We start from the raw sequence: 18,777 nt of genomic DNA, 5'->3' as shown, positions 1-18,777 counted from the left end.
GAGTAACAAGAAGGGTTTCTTCAGGTATGTTAGCAACAAGAGGAAGGTCAAGGAAAGTACAGGCCCCTTACTAAATGGGGGAGAAAACCTAATGACAGAGGATGTGGAAAAAGCTAATGTACTCAATGCTTGTTTTGCCTCTGTCTTCACGAACAAGGTCAGCTCCCAGACTACTGCACTGCGCAGCACAGTATGGGGAGGAGGTGACCATTTTCTGTGGAGAAAGAAGTGGTTCAGAACTATTTAGAAAAGCTGAATGAGCACAAGTCCATGGGGCCAGATGCGCTGCATCCGAGGGTGCTAAAGGAATTGGCGGATGTGAGTGCAGAGCCATTAGCCATTATCTTTGAAAACTCATGGCGATCGGGGGACGTCCCAGATGACTGGAAAAAGGCTAATGTAGTGCCCATCTTTAAAAAAGGGAAGGAGGAGGATCCGGGGAACTACAGGCCAGTCAGCCTCACCTCAGTCCCTGGAAAAATCATGGAGCAGGTCCTCAAGGAATCAATTCTGAAGCACTTAGAGGAGAGGAAAGTGATCAGGAACAGTCAGCATGGATTCATCAAGGGCAAGTCATGCCTGACTAATCTGATTGCCTTCTATGACGAGATAACTGGCTCTGTGGATGAGGGGAAAGCAGTGGACATGTTATTCCTTGACTTTAGCAAAGCTTTTGACACTGTCTCCCACAGTATTCTAGCCAGCAAGTTAAAGAAGTATGGGCTGGATGAATGGCCTGTAAGGTGGATAGAAAGTTGGCTAGATCATCGGGCTCAACGGGTAGTGATCAATGGCGCCATGTCTAGTTGGCAGCCGGTATCAAGCGGAGTGCCCCAAGGGTCGGTCCTGGGGCCGGTTTTGTTCAATATCTTCATTAATGATCTGGAGGATGGTGTGTATTGCACCCTCAGCAAGTTTGCAGATGACACTAAACTGGGAGGATAGGTAGATACGCTGGAGGGTAGGGATAGGATATAGAGGGCCCTAGACAAATTAGAGGATTGGGCCAAAAGAAATCTGATGAGGTTCAACAAGGACAAGTGCAGAGTCCTGCACTTAGGACGGAAAAGTCCCATGCACTGCTGCAGACTAGGGACTGAGTGACTAGGCAGCAGTTTTGCAGAAAAGGACCTAGGGCGAGGTGGGCAAACTATGGCCTGGCTGATTGCCTCTGAGGTGCCGCAGGCCCAGTGCCGCTCTCAGAAGCGGCTGGCACCACGTCCCTGCGACCCAGGGTGGGCAGAGGTCTCCGTGCGTTGCCCTTGCCTCCAGGCACCACCCCCTGCAGCTCCCATTGGCTGGGAACGGGGAACCAAGGGCCATGCAGGGACATGGTGATGGCCGCTTCCCAGAGTGGTGCAGCATGGGGCCAGGGTAGGCATGCAGGGAACCTGCCCTGGCCCCGGTGTGTGCCGCTGCCACCCCGGAGCTGCTTTAGGTAAGTGGCGCCGGGCTGGAGCCCAAACCCCTCCTGCACCCTGCCCCCCAACTCCCTGCCTTGAGCCTCCTGCTTGCACCTTGCACCTCTCCTGCACCCCAGTTCCCTGCCCTGAGGTCCCTGCTGCACCCCAACTCCTTGCCCTGAGACCCCTGCTGCACCCCTCCTGCACCCCAACTCCTGCTCTGAGCTCCCTCCTGCAGTCCACACCCCTCCTGCATCCCTGCCCTGAGCCCCCTCCTGCACTCCACACCCATCCTGCATCCCAACCCCCTTCCCTGAGCCCCCTCATACACCCCTCCTTTGCCCCAATCCCTTGCCCTGAGCCTGCTCCCGCACACCGCACTCCCTCCCGCACCCCAACCCCCTGCCCCAGCCCTGCATACAATTTCCCCACCCAGATGTGGGCCTCGGCCCAAAAAGTTTGCCCACCCCTGATGTAGGGGTTACTGTGGACGAGAAGCTGGATATGAGTCAACAGTGTGCCCTTGTTGTCAAGAAGGCTAATGGCATTTCGGGCTGTATAAGTAGGAGCATTGCCAGCAGATCGAGGGACAAGATCGTTCCCCTCTATTCGGCATCGGTGAGGTCTCATCTGGAGCACTGTGTCCAGTTTTAGGCCCCACACTACATGAAGGATGTGGAAAAATTGGAAAGAGTCCAGTGGAGGGCAACAAAAATGATTAGGGGGCTGGAGTACATGCCTTATGAGGAGAGGCTGAGGGAGCTGGGATTATTTAGTCTGCAGAAGAGAAGAATGAGGGGGGATTTGATAACTGCTTTCAACTACCTGACAGGGGATTCCAAAGAGGATGGATCTAGACTGTTCTCAGTGGTACCAGATTACAGAACGAGGAGTAATGGTCTCAAGTTGCATTGGGGGAGGTTTAGGTTAGATATTAGGAAAAACTTTTTCACTAGGAGCGTGGTGAAGCACTGGAATGCGTTACCAAGGGAGGTAGTGGAATCTCCTTCCTTACAGGTTTTTAAGGTCAGGCTTGACAAAGCCCTGGCTGGGATGATTTAGATGGGGATTGGCCCTGCTTTGAGCAGGGGGTTGGACTAGATGACCTCCTGAGGTCCCTTCCAAGCCTGGTATTCTATGAATTATTCTGTCGATTTAGCCATTTCTACAGCGTGGGTTAGCTCTACCTAACTATGTCCCACAAGGCATGAAAGTTTTCCCAGTCCTGAACGATGTAGTTAGGTCGATCCAATTTTTAGGTGTAGACCAGGCCTTAAATAAGAGATATAGAAAGACAGTGGATTTTTCTTGTTTATACTTGGTTTTGACTGTAGAATGATAGAGTCCAGCCTCCAGTAAGGCTGTGTATGGAACCAAGCAATTAAGCCATCATGAAGAATGTAGTCAAAGGCTACAAGGAAGCTAATGTGCAAGAGCAGCAGTAGTTACTGTAGCACGTAGTGAGGGGAATGCTGTGTCTCTAAACATGAATGTGGTTGTGAGACACACTAGTGTTCTGCAAGCAAAGAAGGAGACCAAGATGTGCCATATGCCACTTGCTGACTGCCTGACCTGTGCCTGTACTATGGTGCCCTTGGTTCTCAGAAATGCTTTCCAGCTTGGCTTTTAAACTCAGCTAACGGTCTAGAAAATGAGTTGCACCCTGTAAAGTCAGCCCATGAGTTACTGTTCTAGCTGCAGAATAAGCTACTGCTCTGATCCTTGCCATGGCGCTGACCCCTCACTCATTCATCTCTGATTGCCGTGCATAAAGAGAATCCAAACAATCTGTGCGAAATACCCGCTCCTTCCAACTTTCTGCAGCCTACTCTACTATTCTAATACCCCCAGCTTTCCCCTGTCACGGGAAGGGAGCTCCTTTTGTAATTGTGGTCTGATCAGCCAGTCTGACTGCTTTTGAAATAAGCGAGGGTTAAGGAATACGGTTTGTTGGAGTGTTGATTTGGGGTGCACAATAATGCTTCTCAGGTGCTGGGGCAGCTCAGCTGTTGTTATTGAACATAGATAGACCTATTGAAAGAACAAAGTTCCTCTCTTGTTTTTTCTAAACAGCTGAAAGCTCCTCCCCTCTTCCCCCTCCAAGGCATCTGTGCCTCGTTATATAGACAAGGGGGCTAGCGATCCTTCTCCAGAGCACTTCAGGAAGCAAGGTAAAAACAGAGTCTTAAAGCTATGAAAGGAGGAGAATCATGAGCGGAGGCGGACACCCTCTATTCACCCAACATCACTGTAGTTTGACTGCTTCATGTGCATTAACATCTCATTTTCTAGGGTGTGATTTCTCTTTTTTTCCCCTGTAGCTTGGAGACCCCTTAGAAGCCTTCCCAGTGTTCAAGAAATACGACAGGAATGGGTGAGCAAATGCTCCTTACTTAGTCCTTCACAACACTGTGGTCCAGTGGCTAGGGCAATGCACTGGGACCCAGGACACCTGAACTTTAATCCCAACTCTGTTACTAGCCTGTTGTCTGACCTCAGGAAAGTCCCTCCGTCTCTCCATGCGTCAGTTTTCCCTCCCACACTTTGCTTGTTTATACTGTGAGTTCTTCAGGGCAGAGGCTCTCTCACCATGGACCTGTGCAGCACCTGGCACAGCGTTCCCCCATCCCAGTTGCAGGGTGTGTGGGGCTGTGTTTTAGATCCATAATGTAGCTAATTAAAATAAAGCTTGTTGAGCAACTTTGAGGTAGTGAGAGGAAGATAAAGCCAGTGTTGATGCTAGGACGGGTTGTGAAGTAAAATATTAATACTAAGTATTTGTCCTGTCTGCTAATGCCCCTTATTTTCTCTGAAAGATGAGGTTTCAGCATAGAGCGAGAGAAAGAACTTGGTTTCAGTTGTGGGGAGAAGTAGATTCAACTGGGCAGCGGAAGTGTTGGAACTTTAAATACTAGTAGTGTGTTATCCACAAAAGGCCACAGCTGAAGGGTGGGGTCAGTACTGTGCTGAGCACTGCATGGGCCTCATCAGAGACAATCCCTACCCCAAAGGGTTTCCAATCTAAATAGCCAAAGGAAAGATTATTCTCCCCATGTTACGGCTGGAGGACCTGAGGCCCAGAGAGGTTCAGTGGCTTGCCCAAGGTCTCACAGGGAGTCTGCCACAGAGCTGACAATTGACCTCCAGTCTCCTGAGTCCCAGCACAAGGCTAGCCTTTGTCTATCTTTTCTTCATACCCATAATGCTAGGCTGAATTCCTGGTGCCGGGATAGTACAGTGCTGGGTGCTTTAGATACATAAATTCAACAGAAACCTCTTTTGCTTGCACGTAAGTGCTGAGGTCAGAATACAAATCCCCTCTTCATCATCTGTGGCTGACTAGGCTTCTCTGCACAGTAAGTGTGACCCACTGGTGAGTGTGTATGACAGATCCCTCTGTGTGCCTGATCTGCACAGGAGAGGAGTTTGCTACAGGCCTAGCTAGGGAGCTTTGGTTGTTTAGCTCAAGCTGTAACAGCCCGTGCTTTGAGCTGTGGAGGTCCCTGGTACAATCTGACCAGCCAGCTTAAAAGCAAGCTGAAATTCCTGGGTATCATGGTGCATGGCTTGCCTGGTGCTAAGTGCTGCTTTCCCATCTCTCTTTTCACAGTTTAAACGTCTCCATCGAGTGTAAGAGGGTGTCGGGCATGAACCAGGCTACAGTCGACTGGGCTTTCGAACTAACCAAAACAAATATGCAAACTCTGTAAGTCCAGGCCAGAGTGGGGGACCCTGTCCTTGGGGCAAGTTGGTGCTACATGATTTCTGAGGACTCCAGTATCTGTGGCTGCCAGGAAGTAAAACCTCCCGCAACTGCAAGGCTACCAATGAGAACCATGCACCAGGCGCTGGGGATATTGTGAAGAAGTGCTGCCCCCTTCCAGAATGCACACGTCCTGGCAGATGGTTGCCTAGGCCATTGTAGAATAGCCACAGGTCCCACAGGCTGTGCTTGGAGTATTGTGCTACTAGGGATAGTTAATGTGATCAGCCTTGCATGGGGGAATGTGTCCCCTCTTTCATTCTAGACAGAGTTCTGACTGGACTAGATGACCTATCGAGGTCTGTTCCAGTCCTACATTTCTATGATTCTAAAGCAAATTTTATTCTCTGACCTGTATTATACTGGATGGCATACTAGATGATCTAATGCTCCCTTCTGGCCTTTAAAACCTGTGGATCTATCAAAATCCTGCTGTGGGTTCTGTACTTTAGGTTGAACCAGAATACTACCTAGCCCCAGAGTATTGCTGAATCTGTAGGGAATAGTGGGACCCCCAATGACAGGGATATGGCGAAAGTATCTCCTCATTCTTGATCACTGTCTAAAAATACCTACAGGGGGAGCAGATAGAAAAGAGCCCTTGAATCCAGTTGATGATGGCAGAATGAGATCTAGTGTCTGGGAACTGAAGCTAGACAAATTCAGGATAGAAATAAGGTGCAGATTTTTAACAGGGAGGGTGATTTAACCATCAAAACAAATTACTTAGGGATACTGTGGATTCTCCATCAGTTGGAGTCTTCAAATCAAGATCACACGTCTCTTACTAAAAATGACACATTCTCAACTTTGCTGGATGTGTGAAGCCATGGGTGAGATTCTCTGCCCTTTATTATGGCTAGGGGCATGTCTAGATGAACAAGGCAAGCTGGGGTGTAAATCTATAGCACTCCAGAATGCTGCACCTTAACTGTCCATATGGACCATGCTGCTGTACACTAAAAGTTCCCTTATGCGCTTTGCATAATTCAGTTTGAAACAGCAGCAGGTCAAAGTGCGCTTGGAAACTTTTTAGTGTGCAGTAGCAGGGTCCACCCGGACATTTAAGTTGTGGCCCTCTGGAGTGCTGTATATTTACACCCCAACTTGTCTTGCAGTAAGCATTTGTCTAGATGTGCCCTAGATTATCATAATGGTTCCTCTGGCCTATGAATCTTCTGGCCTATGAATTTTCTCATCTGGATCTCTGTAAATGGAAGAGAAATCCTGAGAACAGTGTATGCAGGAAGCAAGGGGACCAGAGTGCTGGGACCATCATGCTTTCTGCAGAAGGAGCATTGAGCTGCCCTTGTTCCTCTTCTCCCTCCCTGCAGGTATGAGCAGAGTGAGTGGGGTTGGAAAGACCGGGAGAAGCGAGAAGAGATGACAGATGACAGAGCTTGGTACCTGATTGCTTGGGAAGATAGCTCTGTCCCCGTGGCGTTCTCGCACTTCCGGTTTGACGTGGAGTGCGGAGACGAAGTCCTGTACTGGTATGTGTCCTAGTACCTGCTCCCTTTGTTTGAGGAATAAGCATTGCCTTCTGCCCATCTCTCCTAAACAGAGAGAGAGTAGGGAAGTGTTTTGACACAGCATGTCAGTGGCAGAGCCAGAAGTAGATCTCTGTCTACCTGAATTCCAGTCCAGTCCCCTGTCAACTAGATTACACTGCCACCCCTTTGCTGCATTCCTTTGTTTGCTCCATGAGCAGAATGTGCCTCTCTTGGATTCACCCTCATCTATAGGCCATAATTGTCATGTCAAGCTCTTTCCTAAGAGGAAAGGGTGATGTTGCTGACCAGGGAATGGTTCTCTCTTGCTTTTGCCCCCTCAAGCAGTATGATTTAGGGCTTAGACCAGTGATAGTCAGACTGAGGCTCGTGAAACACATGATATTAAAACACTGTGTGATTTAATAATTTATCAATCTAAGTTATTAACCAATCAGGAGGCTTTTACTGTGTTAATAATCAGTTGTAGTTGATAAAGTAATACTTGCTCAGTCATTTTACTTTGAAAATTATATATATGTATATAAAAACCTAAATAGTCCCTCCATCATACTGTTTAAATATGGATCTGTAACACTATAGTAAATGAAACAATGAATTCACACTACTGTGGCTCTTTTGGGTAATGTTGATTGCTAATTTGGCTCCTGAACCACTGAGGTCTGAGTATCACTGGATTTAGACACAGGACTGGGTATTGTGTTCTAATCTGGGTTCTAATCCTGTTTTTGCTACTGATTTGCTGACCTTCCCCTCTGTGTGCCTCAAACACTCCTCTACAGAACATGGCTGATGCCTGCTTGCTGCATGGTGGGCTGCAAGGCTGGTTTAACATTAGAGAGAAACTTCTGGCTGAGATACTTAATGAGATGGAGAGTCAATGAAGCAGAGGGTTACGGAAAGGCTGGTCTCTCTTATACACAAGGGTCTCACCCCAACAATGGTGGGACTGCGATTCAAAGATTGACTGGAATGAGTCCATTGAGGGTAATTGTGAACTGGATCCTGAATTAAATGGGGCATTTTTTCTGTGTGGTGAGGCAAGTTGCGGTGTTTTGCATCTGCTAGTGTCTGCAGAATAAAGACATGAAGAAGTTGAGCAATACAAGTATATCATGGGTGTGTGTAAGCCCTTGTGTGATGCCTGCAAATTTTCTGGCTGCATGGATTTCAGGATGTTGCACGTATAAGATCTTGAAACTTCATGTTGTAAGGTATTTGTTTCCTCTCCCCTCCCACTTTCCTCCCAGCTATGAAGTGCAGCTGGAAAGCAAAGTCAGAAGGAAAGGTCTTGGCAAGTTCCTCATACAGATTCTGCAGCTCATGGCAAACAGGTGAGTTGCAGTTCTACATGGCATGTAAAGTCTGTTTTGAAATAATTTTCAGTTTCATAGCCTTCAGTTTAAAGTGTGAATCAATTTGTTTAGTTTATCAAAAAGAAGATCAAGGGGAACTTTTGAAGTACCAAAGGTTCCCTTAACCTAGTGGAGAAAGGCAGAACAAGAACCAATAGTTGGAAATTATAGCCAGACACATTCTAGTTAGAAATAAGCCACCAATTGCTAAATAGTGAAAGTGATTAACCATTGGAACAAACTCCTAAGGGAAGTGGTGGATTCTCTCTCTTGATGTCTGCAAATCCAGACTGGCTGCCTTTCTGGAAGATGCTTTAGTCAAACAAGATATTTTGCTCAATACAGGGATAACTGGGTGAAATTCTCTGGCCTGTGCTATACAGGAGGTCAGGCTAGATGTGGCTTAAACTCTATTACTCTATATAATCATAACATCACACAGTAAAAGCAACTAGTACACTGTGGAAAAGCAAAGACTGTTGGGCAACCGTCTTCTCACATACTCACCCCTAAACTTACAGGGTTGCTGTCCTGTAACTTTTTTTTCCACAGTATGTGTTTTTTCCCCAGGGATCGCTGAGCTCATAGTATGTCTGTCTGACTCCTGATCAGAATTGCTCAGTTGATGAGAGATTCTCCCCCCCATACTGCCAGTATTGTAACCAGACTCTGGGATCTGACAGTCAAACTGGGTCCTCTGCAATTTCCACCTCCTCACAAGTGATAAGCATTCTGCAATTGGACTGTCGCTAACAATTCGATGGAAGATGCATCAGCAAACATAGACTCTAATTCCTCTCCCACAGCTAGGCCCCCTCTTTCAGGGCCCACAGGAGCATAAAATAGTAAAAGAAAACTTTTACCCCACCAAGTGCTCTCTGTCTCTTTGGAGTCAGAGTTGCTAAACATAAGGAAATATCATATCTTTAATACGGCCATGCTTCAAATGGCACATGTCCAAAGGGTCAGTTCTGGTTAGCTTGGACTAAAATTTGGATTTTAATTTCTTTGAATCTATGAATAAAACTTTTTGATAGATTTCAAGGCCAGAAGGGACCATTAGATTATCCAGTCAGACCTGCTGTATAGCACAGGCTGGAGCATTTCAATCAGTTACCCCTGCGTTGAGCCCAATAACTTGTTTGACTAAAGCATCTTCAAGAAAGGCAGCTAATCTTGAATCCATCAAGAGATGGAGAATCCACCACTTCCCTTGGTAAAGTGATCTAAAGTTAATCACCCTCATTGTTAAAAATTTTGTGAAACCAAATAGTAGGAAAAAAGATTCAATGAACAAATTGTGTGTTGTCATAGTGTGTGCATCTGTATAAATAACATTTGTAGTCTGAGGCCCATGTCCTGCAAACATATAATGCCTTGGCTATCTACACAAGTTGTACTGCTTTCACTATAGCAATGTAGTTAAAGTGGTACAACCCTCCTAGTGTGGATGCAGTTACATTTGTTTAAAAGGGCTTCTACCAGTACAGCTATTCCTGTCTGAGCAAGGTAAAAAGCCATATTGGTTTAAGACACCTTTATACTGCTATAACTGCATCCACATTAGGGGTTGTACTGGTATCATGGTGAAAATCACACCCCAGCCTGTTATGATAAATAGCTCCTCCAGATGGTGCGCTCCCCTATGATTATGCATAGGAACGTCAACTACTTTCAAGAAGTGCTTGATGAGAAAGAACAGTGTATGTGAAAGAAGGAATAAAATGTGAATGTTGTAATTTTGGCTCTCTCCTCTTATAGTTGAATGGTGAATATCACAGACAGTTATATCACTAAAACTTTTAAGTGTAGACCATGTCTTAGGCATGTCTTGTCTTTGAGTTGTCCTGTTGAAGTCAACAGGAGAACTTGCACCTGTAAAGTTCAGCATGCATATAAGTGTGTATAGAGTCAGGCCCTGAAATGTGCTTTTCAGCATTTGAATCCCAATCTGAACTCAACAGAATGGTGCCGAGTGCTGGGAACCTGGAAGTGGCACTGACAGACAAACAGGATTGAAAGTGACTAAGACTTGGTCTACACTACAGCATTAGGTTGATGTAAGGCAGCTTACATCAATCTAATTATGTCAGTGTACACACTACAGCCTTATTGCTGCTGACGTAAGTGCCCTACTACACTGACATAGTAACTCCACCTCCAAGAGATGCATATGACTTATGTAGGTGTAGATGCTGTGTTACTTATATCAGCTGTTGGCTCTCATTCTTGTCAACTTCAGGGCTCCAGCGTGGAGCCATGAAATTGACAAGAAAGCTGGGCTGTCACCCCGGGGTGGGTGGAGGGCTCCAGTTAGAGCCCAGCTGACCTGTGGGCCTCTGCTCCCAACCGGGCTGCGCCCACCCTGCTCAGAACCATGCTGCCCCCCAGGTCACAGCTCCCGCAGCCCAGTTGCTGCCTGGGCTCCCAGCTGGGCTGCATCCACTTGGCTCCTCACTCCCAGGTCAGCTGTGCCCGCCCGGCTCCCCACTCTCAGATGGGCTGTGCCCTGAGCTCCCTGTAGGGGGCTGAGCGGCTCCCCGGAGTCTCGCGGCTTCCCCCAGGATCATTAGGTGTCAGTATTTCTTCGATTCCTTTTGTATTATTCCTTTGACGCTGACTGCTGGGCCTCTCTCTTGCCTTTCAGCACACAGATGAAGAAAGTCATGCTAACAGTATTTAAACACAATCATGGGGCCTATCAATTCTTCAGAGAAGCGTTACAGTAAGGAATTTACCCTAACTCTTGCTTTCCTGCTCTCCATGCGGGGAGGGGGGTGGGGGGCAGCCTGTTATTTATTTAATATGGTAGTACACTGACTGCTCCGTCATTTCCGTTTGTAACACGTTGTTCACACAACTGTCTTTCAGTGCTATGGCAACGTTACGCTAAAGGGGAGAGGCCGTGGGGACAGTAGACTAGGATGGATGGGAATGGGTGGTGGTGATAAGGACAGGTGCACGAGGACCTGGCCATCTGCTCTCTACTTAAAGGCAGCATAGAGAGGTGGGTTTTCAAGTCTCTCTGCTTCCCTTGCTTACTAGCAGCCTTTCTTGCAAGATACCGTCCACCCCAAGTGACACAGAGGTAGCTCCATTGGAACTGAATTGCATTAACTATAGCCAATGCTTGTTCCCTTGTCAGTTGAGCTTTCTTGTTATTGTCTCTTAACTATAGGTGCAGAGGAGGGTTGTTTTAGCTACTAACTGTCTAGCGCATTTCATCCACAAAGCTCATACTTAATCATCACTACACTACCTCTGTTTTACAGATGCACAGAGAGGGAAAGTGACTTGAGAACAGAACCCATCTCTTCCCACCCCCGGTCCTGTGCCCTGTCCATTGGACCATGCTATCTAAAACTATATTGTCTTTAGAGTGGTTCTTGGGCCTCATAGCTAATTCTTGCCTAGAGCAAAAAGTAAGGGGGGGAGAAACACATTTACCAACTGAAATGGGAAGTACCCACACTCAAACACACCTCTTTGGGTGATGTGTTTGTTATCACTTCAGATTTAACAACAATGCTTTCCAATTCTCTGTCAGCTTTCATTCCCAATAGGTGTGCCATGCTGGGGGACAAGGAAGGGATTTGGATAATGCGGAGGCTCATATAAGAGAGCACAGACCCCTGACCAGGACTGTGAGGAGGACGAGCCGCCAGCCCCGGGGAGGCCACCCTCCTGCTGAATGGCTCCTGTGGCAGCACAGGGAGCCCTCTGCAGCCCCGTTGTCACTAGAGTGATTGATAAGGGCTGTGACAGCAGAGCTGCAGGGGGCTTCCTGCACTGCCACAGGGCCGGCGGCACATGATCTCTGCAAGGAGCCCTGTGCAGCTCTGCTGTCAGGACTGTGAGGAGGAGAAGGAGCTCTCAGCTGTGTGGGAGGCTACCCTGCTGCTGAGTGGCTCCTGCCTCTTGATTATCTAAACTTCCAATTATTCAAATAAAATCTGTGTTCCCATGGTATTCGGATAATTGGGAGTAGACTGTACCAGGGGACTGTGTATGCAGAACCTCACCTTTACAACCCATCAAAATTCAGGATTAGGGAGAAATCTGTTACTCTAATTCCTTTTTGTAAATTGAGGCTAACGCAAAGAACAGTACAATGGGAGAACTGTCTAGGGGTGTGGATAACCCAACCTGTGCACCATTGGCAGGGGTCAGGGCAAGATCCCTAAGGCTAAGTGAAGGTGACTAGTATTAAGCAGTCTCTAACATGATGAGTTTCCTAAGTTTGTAGGCATCAGGAAGTAGCTTCTCTCTCTATTGTTTTGTACCTCTGCAGATTTGAAATTGATGACACCTCTCCCAGCATGTCTGGCTGCTGCGGGGATGACTGCTCCTATGAGATCCTCAGCCGAAGAACTAAATTTGGTGAGAGCCAGCACTCTCACTCGGGCAGCCACTGCGGAGGCTGCTGCCACTGAATCTGAACCGCCTCTTTGTGTAGTCCTCGCAAACGCACCCCTTCATCTTCCTTCCCTGCCATCCCCATCCTCACATACTCCTTAAGATAGGTCACCGCCTGCCTCTTAAGTCAAGAGACTTAGACCACGTTCTGGAGTGCGTATGAAATTGCTCTCCTCTGTGCAGGAGGCACTAGAAGTCAAAGACCTGTCCAGCGCTTGGACCTAGTGCTCTGACCTCAAACAGGAAGCTCCAAAGGTGTGAGTCTGAGGACACTAAGTGAAAGCAACTTAAAAGCATAGGTTAAGGAAGCAGCGATAGCACAGGGCATGCAATGAGGACAGTGAGCCAGTAGCCTCTCTCTCACTTGACACCCCTCCCACTGACCTGCCTGATGTAAGAGGTTTGGAGCAAGAGCGATGACACAGCTTTATTACCCACATCTTACTCCCTGCCTACACCATCTAGGGATTAGCATTGTTCTTTCCCACGGTGCTCTGTGGAGCTTTAGAACCAGTTACAATGCAAATACGAGATTCTGAGCCAAATAACACAGGCACATCTTAGAACCTTTGAGAATTTCTTTATGCTTCACCCAGCCCTCATGGGTCCCAAGTTCAAGGTTCCATGTATCACCTGTAACACCTTTATGGTGATGGCTTCTGCAGAGGAAATGCAGAAGGGCAGCTCAAGTTTTGATGGGCAATTTCCAGCTCTTCCTGGCTTTAAAATGTAAATTACAACCTGTAACTTTTGGAATCTTAAAGCTGGATGAAAAAAACATCCCCAACAATTTTGTGAGCAAAACTTTCACTTTTTTTGCTAGGGCAAGGAGAGGCTATTTAGTGTTTTTGCTTCCCTGCAGTTGGTACCAAGTACTAAAAAGAAATAGAAGTGGATTGTAAGATCAGCGCATTGGGAACATTTCTGGCTCAGCTGAAATGCATGTGGCCTGGCAGTTACATGTGGCAGTCAGGGATTGAGTGCAGAAGTGCAATGGTTCTCAGTCTGAAGTTGGCACGCCACAGCCCTGTTGCTGTCTTGTGTTCTAGCTAGAGTGTGCTTACCACTGAAGCAGAGCAGACCTGGGAGCTCTATAAGGCTGAGGGAGCTAGCAACTGTAATGGGCTTACTTGATTGTATTGACTGTGTGTGATCAATAATAGTCAGATCTCATGTGATGGCTCTAATCTCTCTGCAGTGGCTGCCCTACACTTGACTGTAAGAGCATGGGCTAAACTGAGAGCTTCCGTATTCTACTGCAGACATTCAGCTCAAGGCATTTCCCCTCGCCATGCTTCAGTTTCCCCATATGTAACACCGGGATTCTACTGACCCAGCTAATGTCTGTAAACGCTTTGAGATCCTTGGGTGGCAGGCGCTAGGGAAGCACAAAGTCTTTCTGGTTGAGTATAGTTCATGGAGGGGAGGGTGGAGAGGGGCAGACACCACACCAGTGCTGGCTGGAACAAGTCACATAGCTTAGCGCTCTGCTGGAAACATGCTGAGAACCAGGTTAGGATCTATAATGTAGGGCTAGCCATGGTCTGTTAGCCTCATAAAAGAGGGAGGTTGTAGAAAACAGCCAGCGGTAGGAACATTCTGGATCTTGCGATTATTTTTTTTAAGGCCTCTCTGTAACTTTTTCTTCTAAAGGATAGGAAACTGTCATGGAGTCTGTGACTCCTTTTTATTCTTAAGCTGCTCACAGAAGTCCCCCCACCCCGTGGAGTGGACAGTCCTTCATCTCCCATACCCCCAGAACAGGCCAGTGACTCATTGCTTGAGTTCCAGCCTCTATTTTTACCAAATCCAAACTGTCAGTAGGAACAGTGACAAGTTCCTCATTCCAGTAGATGCCTTTTGTCCTTCCTCAGAGCATGGCATTCCATTCTGAGCCAGGGAGCAAGAGGGCATGCTCCCCCTTTCGCCTCAGTGAGGTGTGTTGGCATCCAAGCCCTCTCTGGGGATCCTGGTGGGGCCTAACTGGAGTCAATGGGACTCTTTAAATCTCCTTTGTCTCAGAGCAGCCGTTGTGGTAAGGACCTCTGTCTCCATCTTTATCAGGTGCCCCTGTTGTGGGTGGAACCTTTATCTGCATTTCACCTACGGGGGGGTTCAGACCTATACCTGTTCCAACCTCTGCCTGGGGGAGTAGGACCTCTGTCTGTGTCATACCAGGTGTTGCACCTATGGGGGAGTAATGACCTCTACCTGCATTGCACATGCTGAGTGTGGGGGTAGGACATCAATCTATCTTGCACTAAGTGTTGCACCTGCTAGGGGGTAGGACCTCTATCCATGTTGCACCATGCACACCCAGTTGCAGAGACCTTCCACAGCTAGATCTGATGCATTCATTGTTAAGTGTTGCCGTTCTTTATGCCCGTCCCCTCTCCCAGTTGGTCCAGTATGGGCTCCTCTGTTTCTGCTCTCTGCAGGATGGAGCTTCCCCTTCATCTGTCCTTTTAGACTCCATTATTCCCAGCCTCCCATGCCCTGTGGCAGCCCCAGCACTTCACTGCCAGCCCAGGGTCTGGATGCAGAAGTGCTTTGCTGTACCTGCCATAGAGAGAGACAGTCTGAACTCTGCTGCAATTTAGTCTCTTTCTGAGGTGGGAGAGGTCCCTGTTGGAGTTGTGAAATGCGTCTAGTTGAGCTAACTACTTTCTAGCTCTGAGAACCACTGGTAACTGGGCTTGCTGCGTGGAAACGTAATATGGGCTTGATTTTTCAGGGAGTCAGACACCCCATTTGGAATGGGAATTGGACCCATAATTCTGAAAGAAACCTGTGAAATCCCAGCCATAGCTCTTCTACAAAGGCATGTTGTTTAGGGACAGGGAATAACCTGTTTGTTTTTACAGGGATGGCTTTTTACTTGAGATATTCTTCTCTCCTCCTAACCATTTGCCTCCTTCCACCCCTGCCAACTTGCACTTTGAGAGAAAGATGCTTTAAACTTTGGCCCACACAACCCTGCAATTTCGGGTCTTTGAGGACAAAGATGCTCATTTTTAAGGGAGATTGGGACAGCAATGGAATAAATCATGCTGCTGTTTTGCTACTGATATTCACTCTTCAGAATTGCTGGGCATGGAGGCCAGGATTTTTCAAGGGACTGGTGATTTTGGCTGCATCCATATTTATATTCCTAACTTGACATCTTAAAAGAGGCCTGGTTTTCAGAAGGCACTGATGTCTCTGAGGCATCTCAAGGTGGGTAGAACCAAAAATAAACTAGTCACTGTACAAAATGTTATCGACCAGTGCATGCTTTCCTCCCTTAGCTGTGGCTAAGGACTAGCCGAAAAGGGGCTAGCTGCTGACCTGCAGAGAAGATTCCTACAGCTGCATGGAGAATTCAGGGTTTAAAGCTGAACTGTTAACACCTTTCAAACACAAATGCAGAGCCGTTAACCTACAGGCTGCAATGTAGGGGATCCACAATGACTTGCAACTTCCCACCCATTCATGAGGGATTTTTGGGACTTCTCTTCCGGGTCAGCAATTTCCAGTGTCATTTGCTGGCATTGCTTAGTATACACTGGGTCGTTAAACTGATGGGAGATGCTTTCTTAATGGCCATTATGTCTCCTGCTTCGCTCGAGGTCAGAGGCATGTGGCCCTGCACTCAGCCTAAGCAGCACTATCATTTTGGATTGGATCATCCTGCTTTGACCAGTTCAGTCTGGCTAATGCTTATGTCTGTAGTGCCTAATGTTGCCTCAACCTCCAAGAGTGTTCCCCTCAACCTCCAAGAGTGTTCCCCTCTCGTGTCTGATTTCTCCCCGCATGTGGACACATGACAGATGGTGCTGCATCTCCTCTCCTTTATACATGAAAGCCCCAGGCCCCTACTGCTGCTGCCGCCTCCTCCAGCTCTGTGTAGCAGGGATGGGCTCACATCCTCTTCTAAGTAGCCAGCTGTGATTGCGGCTCCTTTTGCCACCCCCTGCTTAAATGCTACCCCTCTGCTCTGTGTTTCTGAGGGCTGAGGCAGGACTGCTTGCAACCAGGGAGCATCTGTTCCTGCATCAAAATCATCATGATCCCTTAAATGAGGAGGACCCTGTAAACAGCAAGTCAGCTTTTGTTTGCTCCCACTCACTGCCTATTCGCCAGGCAGGCTAAAATCCCAGCCAGAATGGCATTCCCCTTTAGCCAGGTGAGAATTCCTTCCTCTTCTTTCTAACAAGTTGCATCAGCAGTCAGCGTTAGCCCTCTTCCTCCCACCCTTCAGCATAGCCTTGGCACCACATGTGCAATGAGCAGAGGATTACTTTGGCACCGGTTGTAGCTACACAGCAGGCTGCATTTGCATGGCACGTGGATGTGGAGCATCTAGTACTATTCCCCTCTGTTATGTCTGAGAAAATGACAGTAATTCACCAATTTCCCAAAATGACTATCTCCCTGCTCGGTTTATTAGCTAAGTCCTAGGGTGGTTTTAACCCCATGGCGCCCAGTATTTGTCTTTCAGTGACACACGCATCATTCTGCTGACATCGGGTTGCTTTAATTAGTATCAAAGAACACGGAAGCATTTTGAGGGAGTTAAACTGCACTAAATTTAAGGGAAATTTAAGCAGGTCAGGTTTAAGACCCGACAACTCTTGGCCTGTAGTTTTGGCATCTGTGTCCCAACCAGATTTGTTTTGAGAAATCTAGCACTGTGTAGACTGCACGCTTGACCCTCTAAACACCCCGTTTTGACTCCTTAGCTCTGAGGGCTGTGTCTGATAGCCACATGCCAAGTTTGGGGGAAAGCAGCATGTTTATAGTGGGTGGTTGTGTTGTTTAATTTCCCCCTTTCTCCACATATGAAATCCTCCTTCAGTCTATCCCTGTGATCCCCAGGGAGTGGCTTTTCCTCCTCAGACTGGATTCTGAACCTCTCCATCTCACTAACCCAACTCAGCCAAAGCACTTGTTTAAACAGGGACTCAAGCCAACAGGTCTGAAGCCCCTGCTTCACACTAAGCATATGCTCAGGTGCTTTGCCAGATAGGGAAGCTTTGCTGAATCTGGGTAGCTCTCTGCCAGGCAGTGAATTCCAACCAATACAAAGATTCTGTTGGGTTTTTTTTAATGACTCCCTTGCCATTTTTTCCCCTGGACTTGGTCTCCTTTTATGTCAGTCAGCCCAATAACTCTCTGTGGCATGTGTGATAGTGGGTGAATTTTATAGCTAGCTGCAGTTAGGTCTGCTTAAAAAACTAAAATAGTAATTTCTCCTCTGGGCACTCTCCTTGCTTTCCTCGCTGTCTTCTGCCTATCGTAAATGGAGTCACCGGTTAGATCCCAAAGCAGATTGGTGTGTGTGACTGTACTTTGTCCATCTCTTTACCAGCTCATTCTCTTCATTGTGAACATACAGACAGATCTTCTTGGAAGGGGTGGAAGGTTCTAAAACAAACCCAGGGGTTTTTTTTGTTTGTTTGTTTTAAAGGAAAATTCTTCCCTCATCCCCTTTTTACATTAGGGACTCTCTTACCCCCTCTTTTCCTCCCCTCCCCCAGATTATTCTAACTGTGGCTAAACAAAAAGGGCTCCTCAGAAAATTCCTTTCTCTCTTCTCCTCTTTAATTAATATATTCTTTGACTTAGCAAGTTGATCTATACTTTTGTTTGTCTTCTTGGTACCTTTTGAGGTAGAATATCCTCCCCTAATAAATGCCAAGTCTAGTTTGACAGACATAGCTGACCTGTTTGTACTGTATCATTTTTACTGAGGTCGGGGCATGTTACGTTTTTTTCCTAAGCCTTGTCTCTCTCTTGTCACTTTTTAAGTTGATCATGTGTTGGGACTTCTGCGTGCGTGTGCATGTGTAAGGTCATTTTATTTGGTTTTTTCCCCTTTCCGTTTCTAAAGGAAAATTTAAAATAAAACCTCACTTCTGATGTTGTTGGTTTTTTTAACTAGTAACTATTCTCACTGGAATCAAAGGGAAAAAGCTAATCTTTTTGCATTGGTTTTATTTGTATGTTACAAATAAAAACAGTTTGTTCAATGTCTGGTGTTTTTTCTGCAGCAGGGGCGAGGCAGCAAAGCATGTAGCAGTAGAGAGTTAGGATTTGATTCCTGAGTGGATTGGGGGAAGGAAGGTGGGTGGGAGTCAGGATTCTTTGTTGCTGTACCTGTCTCTGGAAGAGGAGTGGGGTCTAGTGTGTTAGAACAGGGCCCCTGGGAATCAGCTCTCTTGTGTTCCATCACCACCTTTAGGAGATGGTGTGGTTTTGAATAGTTAAATGTGGTGGACAGGATGTGCTTCTGTTCCCCTCTGTGAGAGAAGAATGGGGTCTAGTGGTTAAAGCAGATGCGTGGGGGT

The 18,777-nt window shown here is 47.1% G+C and overlaps 1 protein-coding gene across 7 annotated transcripts in view; it reads left to right on the top strand.

Annotated features, from left to right (window-relative positions):
* The window catches only part of NAA40 (N-alpha-acetyltransferase 40, NatD catalytic subunit), a 36,604-nt gene that overhangs the window by 11,127 nt on the left and 6,700 nt on the right, over window positions 1-18,777 (top strand). For 4 of the 7 annotated variants that reach the window (XR_007357530.2, XR_007357529.2, XR_007357532.2 and 1 more), the window contains 6 exons: window positions 3,725-3,777; window positions 5,014-5,109; window positions 6,501-6,659; window positions 7,928-8,011; window positions 10,680-10,757; window positions 12,324-12,412. Coding sequence is in view for 1 of the 7 variants with exons in the window: in XM_048857082.2 (XP_048713039.1) it covers window positions 3,725-3,777; window positions 5,014-5,109; window positions 6,501-6,659; window positions 7,928-8,011; window positions 10,680-10,757; window positions 12,324-12,465 (612 nt within the window). In the remaining 6 variants the exon portion in view is untranslated. Of the gene's footprint in view, window positions 1-3,476; window positions 3,575-3,724; window positions 3,778-5,013; window positions 5,110-6,500; window positions 6,660-7,927; window positions 8,012-10,679; window positions 10,758-12,323; window positions 18,460-18,777 lie in introns of those variants that run through there. The other 3 variants (XR_007357533.2, XM_048857082.2, XR_007357534.2) reach the window with 3 other exon arrangements.

Source organism: Caretta caretta, chromosome 7 (genome assembly GCF_965140235.1).
Source record: "Caretta caretta isolate rCarCar2 chromosome 7, rCarCar1.hap1, whole genome shotgun sequence".
Taxonomy (NCBI): Eukaryota; Metazoa; Chordata; order Testudines; family Cheloniidae; genus Caretta; species Caretta caretta.
Note: the sequence above shows the minus strand (reverse complement) of the source record. Positions and strands in the feature narration are given on the sequence as shown.